The following is a 26,531-nucleotide window of genomic DNA, read 5'->3' as shown; positions in this document are numbered from 1 at the left end:
AAAAAAGTTGTTAATACAGACCGACAGAAATGCCTCTACTTAAAAAGGTAAAAGTAATACCGTTTGGCTACTGTTCATCTAATACTTCGTAGATGTCAAACTGATTGTTATTAATTGTAAAAAAAGAAAGCGACTGACAAGAACGATGGATATGGGTAAGTATACGTGTCAGCTACGACAATGCGTTAAAGACGAACACACACCAAAGGAAGATGTGAGACGGAATATATGAATGTGTCACATAAATAAAATACTGAAATAACGATGTTCAGAACTTGACAGTGTAATGGAAATACTGGACTACGACCGTAAATTATGTGACGTGCTTGCATAAAGGCTGTTCGACACAGAAAAACCAACAAACACACCGAAGTGGGTACATATTAATGTTCCAATTATCAAACTATCCGTTCCTATACCATAACATACTGTATGTATATTTTGCTTTTTACCTAAACATTTTTGACTTTTTCATGTGAATCAGTTACAATGGGTTATACAAATAAAAGCAATGTCTACTCCATGCCATGACAGATACTCGTAGGAATTAAGTCTTAGTATAGTTGTAAGGGTCACCAATAGCAAACAGATAATGTGAAATTTATTTAAATCATCAGTTTTTGATTCTGCGAATTCGTTTCAAAGTAGGTTTTATAAGGCAAACTGAAAACAACACCAATATTCCAGTGGACGCGCACCATTGTTTTCTGATATTTTGCAGAAGCTAAGATTCCATATTCCTTTATAGAAGCGTAGTTCCTGGGGAGGAAGTGAAATCGCCGGGAGCAGGTTTCATGCGGCGAACTGAATACTACACCATTCTTCCAAACATCTCTCGAGCCATTATTTTCTGAGATTTTCGTAGAAGTTAGGAATTCCTTATTCCTTCCGAGAAGCGTAGTTTCCAGGGAGGAAGCGAAATCGCCATACCACTGCATAGACATTACGTCATCTGCTGCGGCATTGATTTTCAGCCGGCTGAATCCATTTCCCCCCCTGCGAGGCCTGCCGCTAGCGCTACCTATTGAGGCGCTCGCGAAGCGCATGCACTCGCGCCGCGTCTGTCAGTGCAGTGCATTTGTTTTGGTGGTGGGTTGAGACGGGTAGCGGTGATTCCTGCACCGGCTCAACTGTCAGTCGAACATTTGAGCAGACAGCACGCGCCTGACGCAGTCCAGCACTTCGGCTCACGGCAGTGCTAGCAACGCCACACAGATGAAAGTACTCTGGATTGTTTTAGCCGTTGGGCTTCTTGCCGCAGCGGGCGAAGCGAAGAGGAAAAGGAAATTTGAGGGCGATTTCGAGTTCGCCGAAGAGGTAAGTAACTTTCATCTACATGAATGTTAGTAAACTTAATTTGCTGTTTCATGTTGGATACTCGAGAGAGAACTCAAAAAATTGCGAAAATTTAATAATTTATTATTTCATTGTTTCTGAATTACTTGAATTCGTACCAAAATCGGAAAAACTTTTCTTTGTGGTACCTTTACACGAATTGTTGATGTATCTATGTAGAGCCAGTTCGTATAGCTCTCACTAGAATGGTGTGGTTTTTTGTCTCGCAATTAACGTGCAAATCAAAATCTACCAATATGTACCAGCTTAATGTGTTGGAATGAACCGCTGTTGTAAGATGAGTACCTTTTGCTCTCCCAGTGAAGGCTGCAGAAGAATGTTTTTGATGCATGTTCCCACATTTGAAAGAAACCTATGAGTTTGGATATGTACTTACGACTTCTGACTGCCTGCCTAGTTATGAAGTGTGCCGTGGTAATCAATAGTTGCTGCAAAACACATTTGCATCTGAATATAAGAAAATAATGTAATGCATGCTACCAGTTTTAAGGAATATATGCACGGTATATTAACCAGGTGAGTTTAGGATGTGTGGTAACCGCCGATTATGTCTGCGGACAATTGTATACAGCATTCGTGATTTTGAAAAGAATAGCTTTACTTACTATTTTACTTGTTAACTCTTTTCGTCTTGTATACAGCGACATAGTTATGCGATTAAAGACTTCCTATATGTACCAAAACTCATAAAATCTCTACTTTTCGTTCTTACACGTTTTTACAGATTTTGAATTCTGACTTTCTACTTAACCTTTTGCTTTTTACATTTTTTCCTCGGATATAGACATATTAGAACCTGTGAGCTTCCCGCACGGATTCTTGCTTGACCCTATACTGTTCCTAATGCCGGCTACTTTATTGTTCTCACATATTTTCGGGAGGAGAGGAAACTACTGGGTCAATTCCGTAATGAAAACACTATTCTTAAATCTTACTACTCTTTGGCAGATTGTATCACTAGCGGTCGATTTTAGCGAGAAAACTCTTCAGATATCTTCGTACAGGCTGTTAATCAGATCTTGCGTCACCCTTGTAGGATTTTGCGACCGTAACCTAAAAATTGACATCGTCGACCAGAGGGTTGCGTGCTGCATGCGATGTTTTTTCCTTCGTGCTGCCCACAGGAATTTTTTTATAGCATCAGCTGCATTAAAGTTCCATAACACTTTTTCGTACTTCTTGCTCTGAATTTATCGTTCGAAAATCGCCTCTGAAAAGTACAATAACTATTCGGGCATTTTTAAAAGAGCTATTTATGCAAATTTGCGGTTTTGAAAAGAATGCCTACGCGAGTGATCTAGCGATTAGTTTTGGTAGGCCGGCCCTCTATGCAAGTAAGAAAATCTCTGAAGCTCTTTTAACTGCCGGTATCGCAGTCGCGATAGCCTAAAGATTTGGATCTCTGCAGAATGTTGTAGCGACGTAACTAAGCAACCTCGCGGGAAATTGAGTCACGAACACGATCGTTGACGCCCTAATTTCTCGTGTTCCTGAACTTCAGTTTTTACAACGGTATCTTGGCTGCCGTTGCATCTTTTATGCAGTACACCGGAGGGTACTTGCATTAAGCCAGGTGCGCCGTAGTAACTCACTCGAACTGCCAGCAGTGATTCAGAATGAACGCTACAAACTTGCTCCCGATGCCTTGTCATGATCCCGTAATGTATGGGCGCCGGTGAGCTAGTGAAAGCTGCCTGCTTCGTCGCTTCTGTTTGCAATGTGGACGCGTTTAAGGCTGGTCATTGGCTGCAAAAAATGTTCAGAGAGCACAACTTTCCCCGCCACGGGAGACAATAAGGAAAAACCTGCCGTATCGCATGAAATCTCGACATAGATATTTTTCCTGTTTCAACTCGGAATATTATGGAAATTCAGAGCCATTGACTACGATGTTGATTCGGGTAGGAATCTTTCAATGCTAAGTCCGAAGAAGTGCCCCCTGGATGACGGAGTCAACAAAACTGAGTAATGTCTTCTCACCAGTGATCGCGCTGTTACTCTTTTACAATATTTTCGTGATACGGAAGTTGTAAAAGAGAAGTGTGGTTCATATCCAGCTGTGGACAGTCTGCTAATTTGATCTAGAAAATCTTCGCAAAGAGCGGTAGCAATCACTGCTGTGAGTCTGTCTTTTAAACGTGCACACTGTCGAACTACATTCGCACCTAAGAAACAGAGTTCACACTAGAATGTTACGGCGTACTGAAACCACCGTCTCTTATTGCAACAGCGTCCTCAGAATCATAACGAAAATAAATATTTCACCCATTATGTTCGGTGTTGTGAGGACTGGAACGGCTAATTTGGCGAATATATTAAAATCGTTCGTTTTATCCACTACGTGTTTCGACGTTTTTACCGTCATCAGGAAGAACTATTGTTAGAGCAAAGCACTGGAATTTCCTTGCCACTTGAGGTGACCACGATGCTCTGTTCTGCATGACAAAGAAGATATGTCTTTGCAACACAACAGTTTCTCCAGTCTACAGCAGAATGGAGCTCATATATTCTTTTCACACATGTAAAGCTCAGTACGTCGTCCTAGCCACCCGCTCTGCTGCTAGAATTCAGCAGTAGGCCTACTTACCGCGCTTAAGATATTTTAGGTTCTTCCACGTGCAGATTTCCGTGTAACAATCGATACGCGAAAAACATGAAATAAAAAATAAAAAAATAGCTGCCGGCTGCGGTGGCCGAACGGTTGTAGGCGCTTCAGTTCGGAACCGCGTGACTGCTACGGTCGCGGGTTCGAGTCCTGCCTCGAGAATGGATGTGTGTGATCGCCTTATGTTATTTAGGTTTAAGTAGTTCTAAGTTCTAGGGGGCTTATAACCTCAGATGTTAAGTCCCATAGTGCTCAGAGCCATTTGCACCATTTTAAAAAAATTAACTGTTGCAGAGGCTGCAGCATTTCATTCAAAACCAACATAGTATTGACTGAGTTATTCCTCGATTATTAGTAGTACAACACCAAAGGTGCATAATTATTGGTTTCAGGTTCATTCTAGCTAGCCTGTCTTTGAGATCGCAAAACGGAAGGCATCTGCAGAAAAAAATTCCGATTTCGAAAAAATTGGACTGACAAATAGAAGAAACACACAGCTTTCTACTCCCACCGTAGAACCTAATATGTACATGGTCATGTTAGGTGGGAGAAAAGCTATTTCAGCGCCTACAGCATACTCTGTGAATAGCTATCAAATGCATGGGAGTGCATTGAACAGGTTGACATATAGTGCTGGATACGAGGGCTGTTTGCGTGGAAGCAGTCACCAAAACCACATCAAAAAGTTTTACTGAATATTCCTGAGAACTGCATGGTTGAGTGACCCATGAAATTGATCACTTCGGAACTGACTGAAAGTATTTGTAACTCACTAGCATTTACGAATCGTTTTACAGCTGCTGCCCAGTCGTTTCCGCTGCAGTTTCTGTCGAAATTGTCTAGTACCTAACCAACAACCGCCAAGTCTACGAGAATGGCCGCGCGGGATTAGCCGAGCGTTCTATGGTGCAGCAGTCATGGACTGTGTGGCTGCTCCCGGCGTTGGTTCGAGTCCTCCCTCGGGCATGGGTGTGTGTGTGTGTGTGTTTGTCCTTAGGATAATTTATGTTAAGTAGTGTGTAAGCTTAGGGACTGATGACCTTAGCAGTTAAGTCCCATAACATTTTACCCCCATTTGAACATTCTACGAGAATATCAGAATAACAACAGACATTTGTAGACATTGGGAAACGTAATCGGCACGGTATCAGATGTAGGTGCTTCACTCGTTGGCAGACACGTTATAACCGCTCATCTATCTGGCGTCTTCAAGAGCGTGAGTGGCAACGTGGGAGATCGTATCGGGCCGGGAAGTGTTCACTACTGTAAAGGATGTTCTACCCCTGGTTGTTAAGGTCTTTTATGATTTTAAACATGTTTTATGATGGCGTCCATTGTCCCAACAGCAATTTTTAAATGGGACTGTACCTCTGATACTAGGAGAAGTAACCCGGTTTACTACCCTGAACACTACTGTAATGACATCCACAACACAAGCAGAATTTTAAGAATCATATTCTCTACCGAACGGTCATTTCACGAAATTCTTGCTGTGTGATGCATTCTACTCTCCATTTTGTTCTCTAACAGCTGAAGGGGTAATATCAGCTGCAGCTTTCCGCGGATGACAAAAGTGTCTGAGCGATGCCAATTTTCTACATATACAGCTACGCACATACTCCGCAAGTCACCGTACAGTGCATGGCGAAGGGTACGTTGTACCACTATCATTGAGGTGACCAAAGTCACGAGACAGCAATGTGGACATACACAGCGGTAGTATCGCGTACACAAGGCGTAAAAGGGCGGTGTATTGGCAGAGTTGTGATTTGTACTCAGGAGATTCCATGTGAAAAGGTTTCCGACGTGATTATAGCCGCGCGACGGGAATTCGACTTTGAACGCGGAATGGTGTTTGGAACTAGACGCATGGGGAAATCGTTAGGGAGTTAAATAGTCCGCGACCTAAAATGTCAAGAGGATATCAGAATTCAGCCATTACCTCCCGCCATGGACAACGCAGTAGCCGACAGCTTTCACTTAACGACCGAGAGCAGCGGCGTTTGCGTAGAAAAATGGTTCAAATGGCTCTGAGCACTATGGGACTTAACATCTGAGGTCATCAGTCCCCTAGAACTTAGAAGTGCTTAAACCTAACTAACATAAGGACATCACAGACATCCACGCCCGAGGCAGGATTCGAACCTGCGACCGTAGCTGTCGCGCGGTTCCAGACTGTAGTGCCTAGAACCGCTCGGCCACCATGGCCGGCGTTTGCGTACGGTTGTCATTGCTGACAATCAAGCAAAACGGCGAGAAATAACAGTAGAAATCAATGCAGGACGTGCGACGAAATTTGGCGTTAATGGGCTATGGCAGCAAACGACTGACGCGAGTACCTTTGCTACGAGCACGGCATTGCCTGCGGCACCTCTCCTGCAGTCGTGACCACATCGGTTGGATTCTAGACGACTGAAAAACCGTGGTCTGCTCAGATTGAGTCCTGATTTCAGTAGGTAAGAACTGATAGTAGAGTTAGATAGTGGGCGAGACCACAGGAAGCCATGGACCCATTTTGGCAATAAGCTACTATGCAAGCTGATGGTGGCTCCATAATGGTGTGGGCTGTGTTTACACGGCTTGGACTGGGTCATCGGTTATGTTCGGCTACTTTGAAACCATTTGCAGCCCTTCATGGACCACAAGGTTTCCAAACAATGATGGAGTTTTTATGGATGACAATAGACCATGTCACTGGGCCAAAATCGTTCGCTGTTGGGTTTGAAGAACATGCTGGACAATTCGAGCGAATGGTTTGTCCACCCACATCGCCCGACATGAACCCCATCGGATATTTATGGGACATAGTCGAATGGCTACAGAGGTTGGCTCATTATTTGTTCTGGAGACTTCAAACAACTTGAGTCCGTGCCACGTCGGATTTCTGCACAACACCGTGTCAAAGGAGGTCCGACACGATGTTAGTGGAGGTACGCCATGACTTTCGTCACCTCAATGTATGATCGTTTGCTTTCCTTTCGCAGATATAGCGAGAGAAAAAACGACTGTTCATATGTCTCCGTATGAGCATCAGTCCTAATTTATCGTTTTTCTCTTCGTGGTCATTATGAGAAATACATGTTGGCAGCAGTAAGACAGTTCTGCAGTTAGCTTCAAATTCCGGTTCACTTTTTCTGAATAGTGTGCCTAGAGAACGACGTCGCCTTCTCTCCAAGGACCCCCATTTAAGTTTCCGAAGCGTCTCCAGAACACTTGCATCTTGTTCGAACCTATCGATAACAAAACTACCAGCCTGCCCCTGAATTCCTTCTATGTCTTCCTTTAATCCGGCCTGGTGTGGATCCCAAACACACGACCAGCACTCAAGAACTGGTCGCACTAGCGTCCTATATGCTTCCCTACCTCAATCCTCATATGCTTGTCCACTTCACATTGCTTTGCAACGCCACGAACAGATATTTAGGTGAGGAGACTGTCAAGCAGGACACTACTAACTGCTGTATCGGAACATTACGTGATTGTTTTTCCTACTCGTCCGCGTTATCAAAAATTTTTCTACATTTGGAGACATTCTCTACCATTCATCACAACAGCTAGAAATTTTGTGTAAATCGTCTTCTATCGACCTACAGTCAACAGTCTTAGACACCTTTTCGTACACCACAACGTCATCAGCAAACAACCGCCGATTGTTGCCCACCCTGTCTGCCAGATCATTTATTTAAATGGAAAATAATTGCGGTCCTATCACACTTACCGTGGGCACTTCAAACGGTACCCTTCGGTCTCTGACGAACACACGCCGTCGATACCAACATAACTGGCTACTGTAACTTAAGATATCTTCAAGCATGTCGCATATCTGTGAACTATTCCGTATGCGCGTACCTTCGTTAAGTCTGCAATGGCGCACCGTGTCAAATGCTTTTCGGAAATGAAGAAATGTGGAATCTGCAAAAATAGTAACACTCAGCTGGCCGATAAAGTATCAGCCCGGTGTACAGACTAGCAAATAGCGTTTAATACTGATAAATGTAAACTTCAAAGAAAGTAAACGTGAAGTAGCATTTGGCTACATGATTGCCACACCCGGCGTCATTCATTTCAGACAAATATTAGAGAATAACGATGTGTGATCGCGTTAGATGGAACGATCACAATTTTTTTGACTGATGCATGTCCAAAACAAATAGAAAGATTTGATTTACCGGTATAATACTGCGAAAGAGCTGTTTACCTACAAATTAGGTTGCTGACAATAGAAACTTGGGTACGACGTGGATCCATATCTAGCAAAGGATATCGAACATATAAAAGAGGGCGGCAAGAATACTAAACTACGTTGCCTTCAGTGATAATGGAACATAAATCTCACCTAATGCCTAACAAGAGTGGTACTGAAATTCAAATCGAAAGGGTATCAGTGATAAGATTGGCTGTCTCTGTGATAGTGAAGCGGAGTTACAGGATCTATTGAATGGAATGAACATTCTAACGAGTACAGAAAATAGGATGAGAATAAATCGAAGAAAGACGAAAGCCGTGAGAAATAGCAGAAATGAGACGGGCGAGAAACTTAATTTTAGAATTCGGGATCACGAAAGAGATGTAATTCTGCTACCTAGGCAGCAAAATAAATGACGGACGGACACGAAGGACATCAAAAGCAAACAAGCCCTAGCAAAAAGGGATTCCTGGCCAAGAGAAGTCTATTAGTATCAAACATAAGTCTTAATCTGAGGAGGAAGTTGCTGAAAATGTACGTTTGGAGCACAGCATTGTTTGATAGTGAAATATGGGCTGTGGGATAGCTGGAACAGAAGAGAATCGAAGCATTTGAGAATCAGTGCAGAAGAATGTTGAAAATTAGGTGGACTGACAAGGTAAGGAATGAGGTTCTCCGCAGAATTAGAGAGGAAAGGAATATGTGGGAAACACTGACAAGAAGGGACAGGACAAACGCACTATAATTCCAAATCAGATGATATCTTAAGACTCGTTAATTCGAATTCTTTCGTCAATTATTCGGTTAACTGTTTCGTCAGTCAACTCTTCACGACGCTCCTTTATTTCCTCAACAAAGCGTAACTTAAGACGGTACAATAATCCCTTGTAAAAAATAACTGCAGAGAAGTGGAAGTGTTAACACTTTCGCAGAAAAGAAGCGGGCTATTGAGCCCGCGTGGGAATGTAGAACGGAAAAATAGGGTTCTAACGAAGAGATTCGGGATATCATTATTCCCTCTGTCGGCAGTCCTAAAGCAGAAAAAGTGTCATAAGGACAGAGAAAGTGGACTAGTCCGTCTCTTGGAGAATGCTTGCTGAAATGGTAAGACTATGTAGAGGAGGTTATATGTCCTAAAAAGTAGGATGTCATTCGCTGTTAGTCCGGGCATTGAAGGGTTCGTTGAAAGCGAGAAGTGGCTCATGAACTCTATAAAGGCAATTTAGTTTTTAAGGATATTTGTGGAGAAAATACGACCGCTAATCACGGTTGGTTCAGCATTAATATATATATATTCCAGAAAATTTGTATGCGCCTTTCGTTTGAAGTATTAAAGTAAATAAAAAACAATAAAACTGCTAAAAAGTTATTTTGATTTCTAATAGTTACCTTGTGCTTTCCTGTGCAGAGAAATATGTGCTACTGGAACTACAGTACCTTTTCTGGAACTTTCGTCCGTAGTAAAATTTTTCCTGATTTCGCCTTGATCAAACTCGCATTGAATCACTGTTATTCTACTTTTTTTGTTTGATTCTTTGATCTTCGAAGTATCGAGAGTTGACGGAACTTTTAAACTCTGATTTCCTGTCCTTGTTTCCCTAGAGACCATAACATAAAACCTTTGACTCGTAAAGAGGCACCCTGGTGTAAGAAATGATTTTTCTCGCGCTACAGCAATAGCTGAGGCGGAAACGACCGCATACGGAGCAATAAAAATTTCTTCTCTCACATGCTTTTGTACTTCGCAGAGTATAGATGTAGCAAAGAGTCGTTTTCAAAATGCTGTGATGTGTTTATGTACTGTTAACTATAAAATAAAAGTACTCGAATAGTACAATCTGAAAACGAATACCGGAACAACAAAAAAGTAAGAATTCTAGTATTTACAAGTAATCAATGTTGTGGGTTTAAAAAGCGATGTTTCAAATCGATAATGAAGTCTTCGAAATGCTGTACTCGTAACATCGCTGTTACAGTCAAAATGTCGGATTCAGGTGTTGGCAAAAACGATATTCGTTACCTCTGTGAATAATTGGTCATTCAAACGAATCTTTGGTGAACGTGCCGCTTAACATCACTGCAACACTACTTAGATTTATCGAACGTGGCTGTGTTCAGGGGGATGAGGGGGCGGGAGAGAGGAGGAGCTTGAGCCGCAGACGAAATTTTAGTGTCTTTGAGCGAACTTGAGTTGGAATATTGAGTGTGTCCTCCAGGCGGACTACTGCCTTTCATTGTTCATTCGCTTCTTGGTTTGATAGTGTCAGCTAGTGTGCGCCTGTAGTTTTTTAATTGCAAAAAAATTATGATACCACATTTTCCGTTTATGATACGTAGGACTGCATTTGATCCATGCAAATATTAATAATTGTATGAAGGAAACTAACATATCGATAATTAACGTTTTTCAGTTGCTGCCGTTCTGCCAGCTCTCGAATAATTCTACTCTTTTCGATCGTTGCTTGGAAAGATAATTTATACTAATAATAAATACTCTGAACACTTTCATTTTCACACCGTCCGTGTTAATGACATTGGAGATGTTGACGAAATGACGCGGCAGTGTAGAAACGTCGTATTCGCTTATTTGCGATTTCGGTTGTTGATACTTAATTTTCTAAGCTTTGAGACTTAATTTGTTAACAAAATTCTCTACAATAATGTAGGAGAATTCCATGTTCGTTTAAATGTGGAGTGAGGAGTAAGAATGTTTATTCCTCGATCACCTCTGGAACTACCAACAGGTAACAAAAAGCATTATACTTTGTAGACAAATTGTTGTGGGATATGTGACGTTAATTACTGCTGTATTTTTTGATTAATAAATATATTAGATATATTTTTATGTTGCTTTTAACGCCATTTTCTTATTCATCATCTTACATGTAACTGAAGACATCAACGTGTGGGCAGGAGATATTCATATGAACATGCTCTTCGGAGTCTCAGATAAAAAAAGCAAACTGGTGTTGGTGGCATCCCTGCAGAATTGCTGCTAAATTTATGTAACGTGAAGGGCCAGTCATTCAAAGTAATAAATGACTGCTGCGGAAGACAAATCATACCAGCAGATTTCGCACAGTACAGAACTATCATCACATCTAAAATAGGAAAGGCAGATGAATGCACGATTTATAGAACACTCCAGAATACTCAGTAATATAGTTAAGAGTAGGATAAAAGGAAAAGTAGATACATATGTTTCAGAAGACCAGTTTGTATTGAGAGAAGCCAGAGGTACAAGAGAAGTAATTTTGGCTTTTGTGTATGCTATTGGAGAGAAGGATGGATATCAATAGATGTTATCTTCACTTACTTAGAAAAAGCGATTGACAGTGTGAACTGGTATCTCACGTTAGAAATTGTGAACAAAATAAGACTGGATTGGAAGGACAGAAGAACAGAATGATCAGCTAACAGTATCTAAACCAAAGCACAAAACTAAACAACAGTAAGGTAGAGGAAGAGGGAAGGATTAGAAAAGGAGCTAGACAGCGATGACCTCTATCTATTTTATATTTTCCTTGAAGCTATTCAAATCATGGTGAAGACAAAGCGAGTAAAAGCCAATGGTGAAAGAATAAATTGTATCAGGTATGCTGATGACATCGTAATAGATGCAAACTCCGAAAAGGAAATAACTATAAAGATGGAACTCTATCATACCCTTAAACTATGGAAAATAAAAGAACAAACGGAAAATGAAAGTAATGAGAGCACGGAAAAATATGGTAGAAATTAAAACTGATATAAAATTGATGATTTCAGAACTGATGAGGTGAATCTATTTTGTTATCTCGATCACACGATATAACCAGAGGACAACAGATGCTTAATGGAAGTGAAGAGAAGGGGTACTTTGGCAAGACAGACATTTATGTCTAAGAAAAATAATTTAACTAGCAAACACATGAATGTAATTGTCAGAATATGCTTTGTAAGATCAGTTCTGTGGAGTACACTGGTGTGTGGTTGTGAAAGTTGGGCACTGGGTAATTTGGAAAGGAATCGACTTGAAGCCGCTGAAATGCTCACATGGAGCAAAATCGCAAGAACGGATTGGACGGGAAGAAAAACAAAGCTGAAGCTCTTAAGGAAAGTCAACGAAAAGAGAACGTTATTAATGAAAAGGGAAAGAGAAAAATAAAATTTATTGGATATGCCATCAGACACAACACATCTATTATTTCCATTCTTGAACGGAAGGTACTTCGAAAGAAAGGAAGAGGACAGCCTAGTGTGAAGTATCTGGAAGACGTTCAGTAGGGGATAATGGATTCGTGGGTTAGCTACATGTTCCATAGACCATTTGAGAGATTCTTTTATCGAAATAATGTGGAACGAGTCAGTTTACAGGATATACATGCATTATAGTATTAACGTTAACGACATAATGTTTTAGTCAGAAAATGGCTCTGAGCACTAAAGGACTTAACATCTGAGGTCATCAGTCCCCTAGAACTTAGAACTACTTAAACCTAACTAATCTAAGGACATCACACATATCCATGCCCGAGGCAGGATTAGAACCTGCGACCGTAGTGGTCGCGCGGTTCCAGACTGAATCTCCTAGAACCGCTCGACCATTCCGGCCGGCCAATGTTTTAGTCCTACTAACGAAACTACACATAGCTTTTGTACTGGCTACCAGTTTCTAAATAGAAATTCGCCACTGGAATAGTAGTTGTCTAGGAGAAATGGTTTTACGTTAGATTTGAAACTTGCTATGCTTCCTGTCAGATGCTTTATTCTACTGGGCATATGACGAAAAATTTTCGTTGCTACACATTGAACTCCTTTCTGAGCCACTGGGGACTTAAAAGCTAATAAAGGTCACTTTTCCCTCTAATGTTCTAGGTATGTACATCACAGTTCTTGTAAAATTTTCAGATTATTTATGACGAATTTCACTAACTAAAACATGTACTGTTGTTACGGCGCAGTTAAGATGCCTAGCTCCTTGAAATAGCTATATGTGACGTTCGTGGGTGAACACCGCATACTATTCGTAATGTTCGCTTTTGCGCAATCGGTACTTTCGAAGTGATTTATGTCAGAAAATTATTCCGTGTGGCATTATTGAATGGAAATGTGCAACGTGTCAAGAGGTTGATAGATTTTTCTAAGATTAGCAGTTACACGAAGAACAAAAGCGGCTGAAGTTAATCGTTTGAGAAGCTCATAGATATGCTTCTTCCAGTCCATTTCCATCAGTATGTACATCGAAAATTTTGGAGCATGCTGCCGTATCTGCTGACTATCATGTGCTACATCAGCTGTGTTCTACGTAACTGAGTATATCATTTTTCAAAATTTAAGGAGTCAATTTTCTGAGAACCACTTCTCTGGAAAATATCACTTATAATCTCTTCCGTAGCCTTCTCTCTAATTGCATTTAACGCTAGTGTCGTCTGCAGAAAGTACCAGTTCTACTTGTTGAATGATATGTGGAAGGTTACTGACAAATATAATGAATAGGAGTGGCCCTAAAATTGAACCCTGGGGGGTTGCCTAAGTGATTTCTCCCCGGTCAGTAGGGTGTTCTAACCTTCCAACATTGTTTTAAATATTTAGCAGAGCTTTTTGGGTTCTGTTTAGTTACGATTCAACCCAGCTGTGCGTAAAGCCATCAGTTCTATTATTGAGTTTATGTAAGTGACTAGCATGATTTACACAAATACTTTGGAAAGACCACAAAAAAAAAAAACTGACGATATTTTGTTATTCAAAGCTTGTACTGTGTGAGGAGTGAATGTGTAAATAGCATTTTCAATCCAGCGACCCATCTGAAATACAAACTGTGATACGCTGAGTAAATTGTAGACTCTTGAGTGCATTACTGGCTATAGAGTGAGACAACTACGCTGAACTGAGGCGAACAGCCAGTGACAGAAAAGTTGATGCATCGGCGAGGAATTAGCCTATAGAATATTTGTGTTCGGGTCGATTATTGGCCGTCGATAATGGAATCGAAACAGTCCTCGATAACCTGCCAACAAAGCACACCTGTAATTCAGATCGCTCCGCCGTCGCCGCGGACTTGAGAGCGGCCGACGTTACTGCTAGCTAGGCTGAAGCTGACAGAGGAAACCTTTTCGGGCAGGGGGGTCGGGCCCGCTCAACATGGCGGCGCGGCGGGCAGGTTACGTGTGCGTGAGTGCGTGCGCTCGTGTGTGTGTGTGTGTGTGTGTGTGTGTGTGTGTGTGTGTGTGTGTGGGCCACTTTACCTGAGGCGACCCGGCCGCACTCTTCGCTAGCGAGCAGTCTCAAGGCCCGCTTCTCGCTCGCTCGCTCCCTCTGCCTGCCACTGTTGATCTGCTGAGAAGCTCACGCGCCGTCGCGTTCAAGGCTGGACAAACACGCGTGACTGCGTGACACGTAGATGCCGCCTACAGGAAAAGTAAGGAGACCTATGTGGAAAAGAGGGTCAGCTGTATGAATAGCGAGATCTCAGGTGCTAGGTCTCACGTCACACGCAGCCGAAGGTTTGTCAAGTATCGTTCATGAAGACTGGTAAAGGTAATGGAGGAGCAGTTCGGTTTACATGCAGTACTGTACCACACAAGCGGCTCGTAGTGAAATTGCATGCTTCTTACGGAATATCGTCTGAGTTATGTGACTGGATCTGTGATTTCCTGTCAGAGAGGTCACAGTTGGTTGTAATTGACAGGAAGTCATCGAGTAAAACAAGTGATTTCTGGCGTTGCCCAAGGTAGTGTTACAGGCCTTTTGCTGTTCCTTATCTATATAAACGATTTGGGAGACAATCTGAGCAGCCGTCTTCGGTTGTTTGCAGATGACGCTGTCGTTTATCGACAAATAAAAGTACCAGAAGATCAAAACAAACAAAACTATTTAGAAGAAATATCAAAATGGTGCGAAAAGTGGCAGTTGACCTTACATAACGAAAAGTGTCAGGTCGTCTGCATGAGTGCTAAAAAGAACGCGTTAAACTTCGGTCACACGACAAATGAGTCTAATCTAAAAGCCATAAATTCAACTAAATACCTAGGAATTACAGTTACGAACAATTTAAATTGGAAGGAACATATAGAAAATGTTGTGGGGAAGGCTAACCAAAGACTGCGTTTCATTGGCAGGACACTTAGAAAATGTAACAGACCTACTAAGGAGACTGCCTACACGCTTGTTCATCCTCTTTTAGAATACTGTTGGGCGGTGTGGGATCCTTATCAGATAGGACTGAGTACATCGAAAAAGTTTAAAGAAAGGTTGCACGTTTTGTATTATCGCGAAATATGGGAGATAGTGTCACAGAAATGATACAGGATTTGGGGTGGACATCATTAAAAGAAAGGCGTTTTTCGTTGCGACGGAATCTTCTCACGAAGTTCCAATCACCAACTTTCTCCTCGGAATGCGAAAATATTTTGTTGACACCGACTTACATAGGGAGAAACGATCACAAAGATAAAATAAGGGAAATCAGAGCTCGTACGGAAAGATAGAGGTGTTCATTCTTCCCGCGCGCTACGCGAGATTGGAATAATAGAGAATTGTGAAGGTGGTTCGATGAACCCTCTGCCAGGCACTTAAATGTGATTTGCTGAGTATCCTTGTAGATGTAGATCCACAAGAGATGCAATAAGACTCTCGTAAATTTTGGGAGAGAGGTTTGTTGGAAAGGAAAGAGATCCAGTGTGACAGCTATAGAACAGTATGAAATAAAATCTTCATAACTTCCTAAAGGCTTGCATTAGGACTTCCAAACTGCACGGTTGGCCGCGGGGTGTGATGGGGATTACTATGTGCAGAGTAGTTTGATTTAGCGTCGAAGATCACTTTTATTTTGATGGATTCGTCAATAAACAAAACTGGCGCATTTGTGGGATTGAGAACCAGCGTTTTGCGATCGAGAATTCTGTTTCACAATCAACTGCGGTGAGCAATGTCCAATGTCGGAATAGAGATTAGATTAGATTAGATTAGATTAATACTTGTTCCATAGATCATGAATACGACACTTCGTAATGATGTGGAACGTGTCAGGTTAATAAAAGATGTCTGTACAAGAAATTACATTACACAAAATATTGCATGACACTAATGATTAAGTTTTTTTTACTTAGTTTATATCTAAAAATTCAGCCAATGAGTAGAAGGAGTTGTCATCTAGAAATTCTTTTAATTTATTTTTAAATGTTAGTTGGCTATCTGTCAGGCTTTTGATGCTGTTTGGTAGGTGCCCAAAGACTTTTGTGGTAGCATAATTTACCCCTTTCTGTGCCAAAGTCAGATTTAACCCTGCATAGTGAAGATCATCCTTTCTCCTGGTGTTATAGGTATGCACACTGCTATTACTTTTGAATTGGGTTGGATTATTATCAACAAATTTCATAAGGGAATATATATACTGTGAGGTTACTGTGAGGATCCCTAGATCCTTAAATAGATGTCTGCAGGATGACCGTGGGTGGGCTCCAGCAATTATTCTGATTACACTTTTTTGTGCAATGAATACTTTTCTACTCAACGATGAATTACCCCAGAATATGATGCCATACGAAAGCAGTGAATGAAAGTAGGCATAGTAAGCTAATTTACTGAGATTCTTATCACCAAAATTTGCAATAACCCTAATAGCATACGTAGCTGAACTCAGACTTTTCAGCAGACCATCAATGTGTTGCTTCCAGTTTAACCTCTCATCAATGGACACACCTAAAAATTTTGAAAATTCTACCTTAGCTACAGATTTCTGTTCAAATTCTATATTTATTACTGGAGTTGTGCCATTTACTGTACGGAACTGTATATACTGTGTTTTATCAAAATTTAAAGAGAGTCCGTTTGCTGAGAACCACTTAATAATTTTGTGAAAAACATCATTTACAATTACATCACTTAGTTCTTGGTTTTTGGATGTTATTACTATACTTGTATCATCAGCAAAAAGAACTAACTTTACATCTTCATCAATGTGGAATGGTAAGTCATTAATGTATATCAAGAACAGTAAAGGACCTAAGACCGAACCCTGTGGGACCCCGTGCTTGATAGCACCCCAGTTTGAGGAATCAGCTGTTGTTTTAACATTACATCGGTGCAATCTTCGTTGATTGCACGGTGACGACCGAGCAGTACGTGAAGCTTTTGGAAGATGATTTCGTGCCCCCATTACCCAAAATGACACTGATTTTGGCGAGATGTGGTTCGTGCAAGACGGAGCTCGACCCCATCGAAGCAGGGGAGTGATGAAACCGGAGGAGCACTTTTGGGACAGCATTGTGGCTCTGAGGCATCCAGAGGCCACTGGCATGGGCCTCGATCGGCCACCATATTCTTTGGATCTGAACACATGAGACTCCTTTTTGTGAGGCTGTATTAAAGACAAGGCGTACAGCAATAACCCCAGAAACATTGCTGAGCTGAGAACAGCCATCCAGGAGGTAATCGACAACATCGATGTTCTGACGCTTCAGAGGGTCATGCAGAATTTTGCTATTCGTCTGCGCCACATCATCGCGAATGGTGGCAGGCATTTCGAACGCCTCGTAACCCAAATCCCAATATCTGTATTAAAATTTACATGTTGAATAAAGTGTGTGCACGCCGAAGTTCGTATGTTTTTCCGTATAGTTCAGTAATTGTCACCGTGTGTATGTATGTTTCATTGACGTGGAAAAGGAGTTTGACAATGTGGCCTCGGATAAGCTTGCAACCATGAGGGAATAGAAAGAAGACTGGGAAACCAGACGACTTAACCTCTCACACTTGAATCAAAAAAGTCAAAGAAAAGTATCAGGTGGATAGAACTAAAAAGAAAAGAGAATAACAAAGCTGCTGTTTGTCTCCTACCCTTTTCAGTCTGTACTCACCAAATTATGATTGACCACTGTCCACTAGATAGCTAGGAGTTGAAATTTGGAGGAAGAACAGTGTGACGTTTGGCGTTGGCAGGCGACATAGTCCTGCTAGCAACAGAAGAAACATTACAGGATTAGCGGATATAATTGAAGCTAAAGATACTGATTGCAGTTTCAACATGTGGTCATTGGCAAACACTCCGAAACGAGTAACTTTTACCCCTTTCAGACCCCACCCAAACTTGAAATGAAATTTTTGATATAAATGCATTTTTGTAACTAAAACAAATATAGAATCGTGGACCAATTGCTTAGAAAATATTATTTTTTAGTTTTGATACAAATTTTGAACCCACATGATTGTGTGGGTCGGGATTATCTTACATATTAATGTCATTTCTGGCAGTGATATTCACGAAAGCAATTACTGTCTTTTGTCAAACACAAATAATAATTACACTTCAGACATCTTGTTCTAGTCCTCTTCTTGCAACTTTTTTACCTGCAGCAACGAGCTGAAGGCAACAGTTGGCCAGTGATGATATCCGTCTAGCCGCTTCTCATCACGTGGTGTGTTTGCTGATTTGTACATTTTATTTGGTGGCTCTTCATCAGATTCACTTTCATGCTCATGTCCTGAAGAAGAAGAAGAAGAAGAAGAAGAAGAAGAAGAAGAAGAAATTAGCACTTCCCCAATCACTTGTCGGAATCCAAGAAGATATAAAGTGTTTTTCTTTTGTACTTCATTGGGTTCGCATTCAACTTTGTATTGTAACCAGGAATTGATGCAAGCCAAATCAAGTAAATGAATCAAAACTTTTTTGTCTTCAAGAAAGTCCTGTAGGTCTCCATTTGATCGCAGAGGTCCACTCCTCCAATACACAGGTTGTACGTCACTAAGACTGCAGGACATGGCACTAAGCTGTACTTCTTTTCTGGTTTACTCTATCTTTCAACATTGCTTACAGGTTCTCATCTTGTACAAGTAGAGGCAAGGGTCACAGCTTTTGAATCTTTTCACTGGACAATGACTATTTTATCATCGTCCCTGCAGAATTCTTCCATATCTCCTCTTTTCAGTCTTTTTTCTTCTGTCAGGTGAACTGGTTTCACTCCGTTTATCATTATGGTTCATATTCCTTCCCGCCCTAGGTCAAGTAACTGTTGCAATAATGGCAAAGCTGTAAAATATCTGTCAAAATATAGTCTTGCACCTGGAGGTAATGTTTGAGCAAGGCGAAGTGTTACAGATGGTCCAAGACCAAGGCCAACATCTGGCAGAGGAGTTGATTTACCTCGATAAAATTCAAAATCAGGTACTAAACCTTTCGTTGTTGCCAAAACAGAGTTTTTAATTCCCAAAGGGCACGGTTTTTTCGAACATACTGAGACAATGTGCAGCGTCCAGTAAATGATACCAATTGCTCATCAATGGAATAAACATTTTCAGAGGGGCTTGGAAGTCTCAAACAAGCACTGCATACAACATTACCTGCAGGTTGTATTTTCCACAATCTATTAGTTTCTGATTCACGTGGAATGTTGTTAGTGTCCACAACATGCAGTGCTATTCTGAGAGTGAAGAACCTGTCTCGAGGCATACAATCTGCAATAGTTGGCGTACGCAACGATTTCTGCCAGTACATACGTGTACGAGGATATCTTATGCATCCCATAAGTACATGCATGCCATACAGCATTTTTATCTCTTGAGGATTTATATGAAGCAGCTTCCCTTTCTTCGAAAGGTAGTAAATGTTAGTGCAGTCAGATGCTAACTGAAAAAAATCTTCTGGGTAGTGCTCGCTAAAATAGCTCATTGGAGTTTTAATTTCCTGTCCTACCTCACTCTCTGAGTGCGCAAAAATTTTGGAGGTGAATGGTCTTTTTCTCCAAGTGGACAAACGACGATGTGTTTCCACTGTTTCTTTTAGAATTCTTTCTACTGTGTTGAGTGGGAAAATTGTCCTGAACTTCTGGAGCAACTGTTAGTATTGTTGCAGAAGCATTGTTACAATTTTCCTCCTCGTCAGAAGATTCAGAGCTTTCTCCACGTCTAGGTTTGACTGTTGTAAGAGTCCAAGTTGTATCTAACAATTCGTCATCACAACTGAAGACTTCCACTTCAGAGTCATCTAATATGGCTAGAATTTCCTCGTCAGTAAGCCCTAAAACGAAACAAACGAACTGTGAAAATAATGCGTAAATACAATAGTAAAATGACTTAACTATTCCGTAATCTGCTCCGAATCGTAACCACAAACATTGACCGAAAACGACCATATGCCGGTAAAATAGGCCCAACATGCAGTCATTGTGGATATGAAAGTATTCAAATAATTATGGCGGACATATTTTTATTTACTTCTGTACACCTTTCGGAATCGCAAACACATTTTTCCAAATGTCAAAACGCAAAAAATAAAGCACAATAAACATTTACCTCGACAGACGTGCTTCCTACCCGCAATATTGAAAATTACCAAAGATTAAGACGCAATATCTCGCGTCTGTAACGAAATATCGATATAAATCGAGTTGTATACGAAACACCGATTCCTGCACACTCGTGTGACTTAGGATTCAACTGCATAGCGGAATAATACGATGCTGCAACGCAAATAAACCGCACCCACACAATTGTGCTTATCGGGTCTGAAAGGGTTACTCACCAGAAAAGAAGTACGTAATTACAAAATTGACAAACGTTGAAAAATGAAAATTTCAAAGCTACTTACGTGGGATGTTATAACCCACTCACTAACATAAAGCTGTGACATGCTGGAACATAGTTCCCAACGCTATGTCAGTTTTCTGATAACGTGTATTTTGTTTGGTGACTGCTTTCAGATTGCTTGGAAATAGCCATGTGTCGAAACAGCAGTCGCAATAAACGTTTTAACAGCCTAAAGCGTAATGGCTTCATCGAAAAACGTCACTAAGGCTGTGCAGTCAGTCCTCTTTTATTTCGAAAGTAAAAATCAATACATAGAAAACTAGGAGAAAGTAAGAGGTTAAAGATAATGCTGAATGGAAAATTAAAAGCACTTGTGCAAAGCATTAAATATCTGGAAAGCAGGACCGAAAGTACTTGGAAGAGCATCACAGAAATTACAAGACAATAATGGTGGAAGAGGTGTTTTAGGGGAAAAGAGGAATTTTCTGCAGCAGTGTGCACGGAGATTTGAGGAAAAGACTAATGAAATGTTTTGTATGGAGTGTCCATCTCAGTGGCGCCGAAATGTGGCTACTGGGGAAGAAACAGAGCAAGGCTAGAAGCTTTTGAGGCATGGACATGGTGAAGAATGGAGAGAGTTAAAAATGAAGAGGTGCTGATAACAGTTGGAGAGCGAAGACAATTAGTGAACGTAATAGAAAGAGGAAAAAACAAACTAGACTGAACATTTATTAAGAGGTAAGGAGGGAGCTATAAAAACATTAACAAGGAAGCAGTGGATGATAGGAATTGAAGACACAAAGGACCTTTTAAAGGAGAAGAAAACGATGATGTAGAAGACTTACAGAAGGGACATAGGAGTAGAATGGCGAATGAGGCACTGGAGGTCAACGGCTATGATGGTTTGTCTATAGACATGTCGACCGAATGAAATGTTAATTATGCCAACAAGAACGGTGAGGAACCGCCTGTTCAATCTATTAAGTTGCCGTGCGTTTCTGGAGGTACTGCCCGGGACACAATAATTCTGCGGAAGCATGGTACACAGGCCACATTTTTCAGCCAAAACAAAATGCAAGAATTTTTGCGACGCAAAACGGACGAACTTGATTACCTCGACACTGTGGGGCGTCAATGAAATGAAATGTGGCTGTGGCAAAGTCTATACAAGTGAAAGAGGAAGGACTGTAACAGCACACGAACGCCACTCACACTTCGCGCAATCCTCGGTAGCATAACGTCAGAAGGACTGCGGACAAGAAATTGATTTCAACAACGCAGGCACATTGCTTAATCAAGAAACCCAACATTTATAGAAGAAAAGTCCGAGAAGCGATTTAGATTTCCAAGAACGAATCGAATTTCAGTAGAGGTGGCCGCTAAAGAGTTCCATCTTCGCGGCTTCCTGCCCTCAAGAAGTGGTGCACGAGGAATACCAACTACTACCACCCTGAATCCACCTCAGCGGCAGGCTATTTTGATAAACATTTAAATAATTCCCCTCTATTGACCGGCCAGTTTCGCTTTTATCCAATGACGGCGGCCCCACTTAATTAGAACAAGCGTGGGAAAACTCCCCTTTGATAAGTGAAAAAAAACTAGCCTTCGACAATGTTCAGTTAACCGCAAACGTCAGACGATCGCAGCAGAGCGGTCAATAAGGTGATTGTATAACAAGAAACTGATGAGGAACCTAATGCGGCGTAAGAACCTGGAACGTTTAACGGCCACGAAAGGCTGCAAACTTCTACACAAGAGAAATGAATCTGAAGCAGTATTACAGACAAGGAAGAGGAAGTGGATGAAGACGAGATAGGAAAGTTCGACAAGAATTTGGAAGCGCAGTGAAAGATATACGTCAAAACAAGGCCGTTCAAGTAGACGGTATTCCATCAAAATTAGTTACATCCTTGGGAGAGCCAGCGTTGGCAAAACTACTCGACCTGGTACCAGATGTGAGACACGAGACGTACCCAAAGATTTCAAGAAAAATCTAATAATCCCAATTCCAACGAAAGCAGGAGCTGATGGTTGTGAATATCACAAAATATCAGTTTAATGAGGCATTGTTGGAAAATACTGACACAGGTTACGTACAAAAGACAGGGAAAAAAAATGCTGGAACTGACTTCGGAGAAAATAAGTTCGGTTTCCGGAGAAATTTAGGCTATGCACATGCAAGGCAATACTGATGCTACTTCTCTCGAAAAAAAGATTGAAGATATAGCAGGGCCTGTGTAAATAAGAAATAGTGTAGTATTCCTTCGGACACTGGAACAGGCACTGCAGCGACTACACCTGATAAGAAATATATGAAACGTATTCGCAGTTCTAAATGAGTCGCCATTGGAATGACAATGAAAATTTGTGCTAGACCTGGGCAGAGTGAATGGTTATAGTTCACAATAACAATTCTACTCGTTAACAAATTTTTAAATATACGAAACATACTGTAATTCGTAGTCTGTCCTGTTATTCTGTAAAAAAAAAAAGGGGGCGGGGGGAAGAGTAGAATAAACGATTTTTGTCAGCGTAACTGAGTTTTTCCTTCGAATTTTTGATATCATATTGGAACTGCAATGATAATCCTTGATATAAAAATGAAACGTAACAGTCCGAATCAGGGTATTTTCGTTCTGTTGGAGGTGGTTGTTGGCAGATACCGGATGGCATTACACGGTGATTTAGCACACTGGCTCTTCATGCCATCTGGAATCTTGATCTGATGATTATTATAACCGAAACCAGTTACCTCCTGTAGAAATGAAATAAAATTCCGTTTTGACTGTTACTTTTTTGCTGAATTTAAACTCCTATTCAGTAAAATCCGAAAGCAACCAAAAGATACAGAAATGCTTCGAAAGAGCAACTGCATCAAATACCTAAATGTAACATTAGATAAAACATTAAGCTTCACCAACAATGTAAATTCATTAAAGAAAGAATACAGTAAAAGAATACCAGTCGTAAACATAGTAGCTGGAGCAAACGAGGATGCACTCGAGGGACCTTCAACAAAACGTCCAATATACACACATCAGAAAATTTTTGCATCACCCTTATTTCCAGAACTCCTGAAGATACGCGTTGACTGTGGATATTGTACCTCAGACACAATCCCTTTGAGCGTTCAGAGATGTCACTAAACCCGCCCAAAGATGTAAACAACCGTGCATGAGCAGCGCCTATTAGACGGTGGGGGTCCGACAGCCGATCAGCTCCAGTCATTCCCCCAGGAAGGAAGTACACAGCTCGTGTTGTCTGTAGTTAAACCATGCCTAGACGGTCAATACCGTGATTCGATAGTGTCCGCATTGTTAGTTTATGCCAGGAAGGGCTCTCACAAGAAGTGTCAAAGCGCCTCTGAGTGGACCAGAGCGATGTTGTTCGGACACGGACATACAGAGGGACAGGAACTGTCGATGACATGCGTCGCTCAGGCCGCCCAAGGGCTTCTACTGCAGTGGATGACCGCTACATACGGATTATGGATCAGATGAACTCTGACACCAACGCCACCATGTTTAATAATGCTTTTCGTGCAGGCACAGATTGTCGTGTTACAGTTCAAACTGTGCGCAATGAGCTGCGTGATGCGCAACTACACTCCAGACGTTCATGGCGAGGTCCATCTTTGCAATCACGACACCTTGCATCGCGGTACAGATGGGCCCAACAACATGCCGAATGGACGGCTCAGGATTGGCATCACTCTTCACCGATGAGTGTCGCGTATGCCCTCAACCAGACAATCGTCAGAGACGTATTTGGAGGCAACCGGTCAGGCTGAACGCCTTAGACACACTGTCCAGCGAGTTCAGCAAAGTTGAGGTTCCCTGGGTTTTTGGGGTGGCATTATGTGGAGCCGACGTACGCCGCTGGTGGTCATGGAAGGCGCCGTAATGGCTGTACGATACGTGAATGCCATCCTCCGAACGATAGTGCAACCATATCAGCAGCATACTGGCGAAGCACTCGTCTTCATGGGCAACAATTCGCCCCCGCATAGTGCAGAACTTGTGAATGACTTTCTTCAGGGTAAAGGCATCGCTCGACTAGAGTGACCAGACATGAACCCTATTGACCATGCCTGGGGATAGATTGAAAAGGGCCATTTATGGTCGACGTGACCCACCAGAAACTCTGAGGAATCTAGGCCGAATCTCCGTTGAGGAGTGGGACAATCTAGACCAACAGCGTCGTGATCAACTTGTGGATACTATGCCAGGAAGAATACAGGTATGCATCAATGCAAGAGGAAGTGCTACTAGGTATTAGAGGTACTGGTGTGTACAGCAATCTGGGCCACCACCTCTCAAGGTCTCGCTGTATGTTGGTACAACATGCAATGTGTGGTTTTCATGAGCAATAAAAAGGACGAAAATGTTGATGTTGATCTCTATTCCAATTTTCTGTACACGTTCTGGAACTTTCGGAAGCGAGGTGATGCAAAACTATTTTTGATGTGTGTATATGAGACCAGTTATTAAATACGGAAATCGAATTTTGATTTCCCAGACTGTTTGATAAAAATTATTGGACACTTCGCCACATAAACGGAACCGTCAAAACTATACCTACCGTTGCCAAGCAGCTATAAACGAAACCCACGCATCGCATCATAAATTAAGAAGCAGGCCGTAAGAAAATTCATCAAAGTAAAAACTCTATAGACAGCAAATAAATTGGATCGAAAACTGCCTTCCGAGCTGCTTGAAGAAAAAAAGAAACACGCACACCACCCATAGAAGAATGTAGAAAGGTGCTGATCGGCCTTGATCTAAATATAAATACAGAGAATCCCGAGAAAATTGCCATTGCTGTATACACTACATGGACATAAAAACGGAAACATCGTTAAGAAGAAATGTACAATGACGAGAAATAACAATGTGATCGCCTGGTTATAGCTTTTTGGACCAGCTTAAAATGCAATACAGCAACGATTCGGCGTGGCTGTATTTCGTGTCAATATCGACCGTAGCGCTCGACTCGGAGGTAAGCCAGTTCGAAAACTAGACATGGTGAAATATTCACTGCCAGTATTTGGCCAGCTGAGGCATGAGAGGTGGTGGTGTGGAGTCTGTATCACCACCTTTGCACCAGTGTCCAGGAAACGTCACTATCCGTCTGTCGTTAAAACAAACAAGACTATGGTTTGACTTCATTACAATATGTAAGACGTAAGTGAACGAAATAAGCAGTCAACAAGGTACAATAGGGAGACTAAAAGCAACGAAACGCCATCATAAAATCCAGTACAGTTACATAAAAATACGCAATGGAACATTAAAAGTTCATCAGATTTTGAAGTTCCCTTTTACAATGACGGACGAAATTGCAGATACATCTGGTAACGGATCTATTCATGGAACGAAGAGGTACTGTAAGATACGATTTTAAAGGCCACTGCAATTATGGTAAATCTGTGGCAGCCACACATTTACGAAACAGGCCACTCGATGAAAAGCACTGAAGATGATTTTGAGATGGTGCACGTTGCAAAGGAAAAAGCGAGGTCAACCTAAAAGAAATACAAAGATTGACAGAGACAGATTTGATGTGCTCAGAGTACCAACTGGAGAGAGCGTTAACGGATTCCTCAACGTGGTCATGTACACTTTATGAATTTAGCAGTAATAAGATTTATGTGAGGTGTTTACGTTGATAACTTTTGGCAATGATGCTTCATGTTCCCCGAGACACCTCTGGAGTACAGAAACGGGTGGTAGTGGTGCAGTCAGTTGGAGGTAGTATACCTTGTTAAGGAACAAACCATTGTCCAGAAAGGCAGCTGGTGTCAGGTTAAGGCGTTGCAGTCGTGGACTGTGCGACAGGTTCCGGAGGAGGTTCGAATCCTACCTCGGGCATGTGTGTGTG

The 26,531-nt window shown here is 41.5% G+C and overlaps 1 protein-coding gene across 1 annotated transcript in view; it reads left to right on the top strand.

Moving 5' to 3' along the window:
- Positions 1–986: 986 nt before the first annotated feature.
- Positions 987–26,531, top strand: part of LOC126281960 (proteoglycan Cow) — a 1,011,663-nt gene continuing 986,118 nt past the window's right edge. Inside the window, exon 1 of the mRNA XM_049981335.1 lies at positions 987–1,317. Within this exon, the coding sequence (XP_049837292.1) occupies positions 1,216–1,317 (102 nt within the window). The 5' untranslated portion in view covers positions 987–1,215. The remainder of the gene's footprint in view (positions 1,318–26,531) is intronic.

Source organism: Schistocerca gregaria, chromosome 1 (assembly GCF_023897955.1).
Source record: "Schistocerca gregaria isolate iqSchGreg1 chromosome 1, iqSchGreg1.2, whole genome shotgun sequence".
In the NCBI taxonomy this organism is placed as follows: Eukaryota; Metazoa; Arthropoda; class Insecta; order Orthoptera; family Acrididae; genus Schistocerca; species Schistocerca gregaria.
The sequence above is the reverse complement of the archived record's forward strand: the minus strand, read 5'-3'. Positions and strand labels throughout refer to the sequence as shown.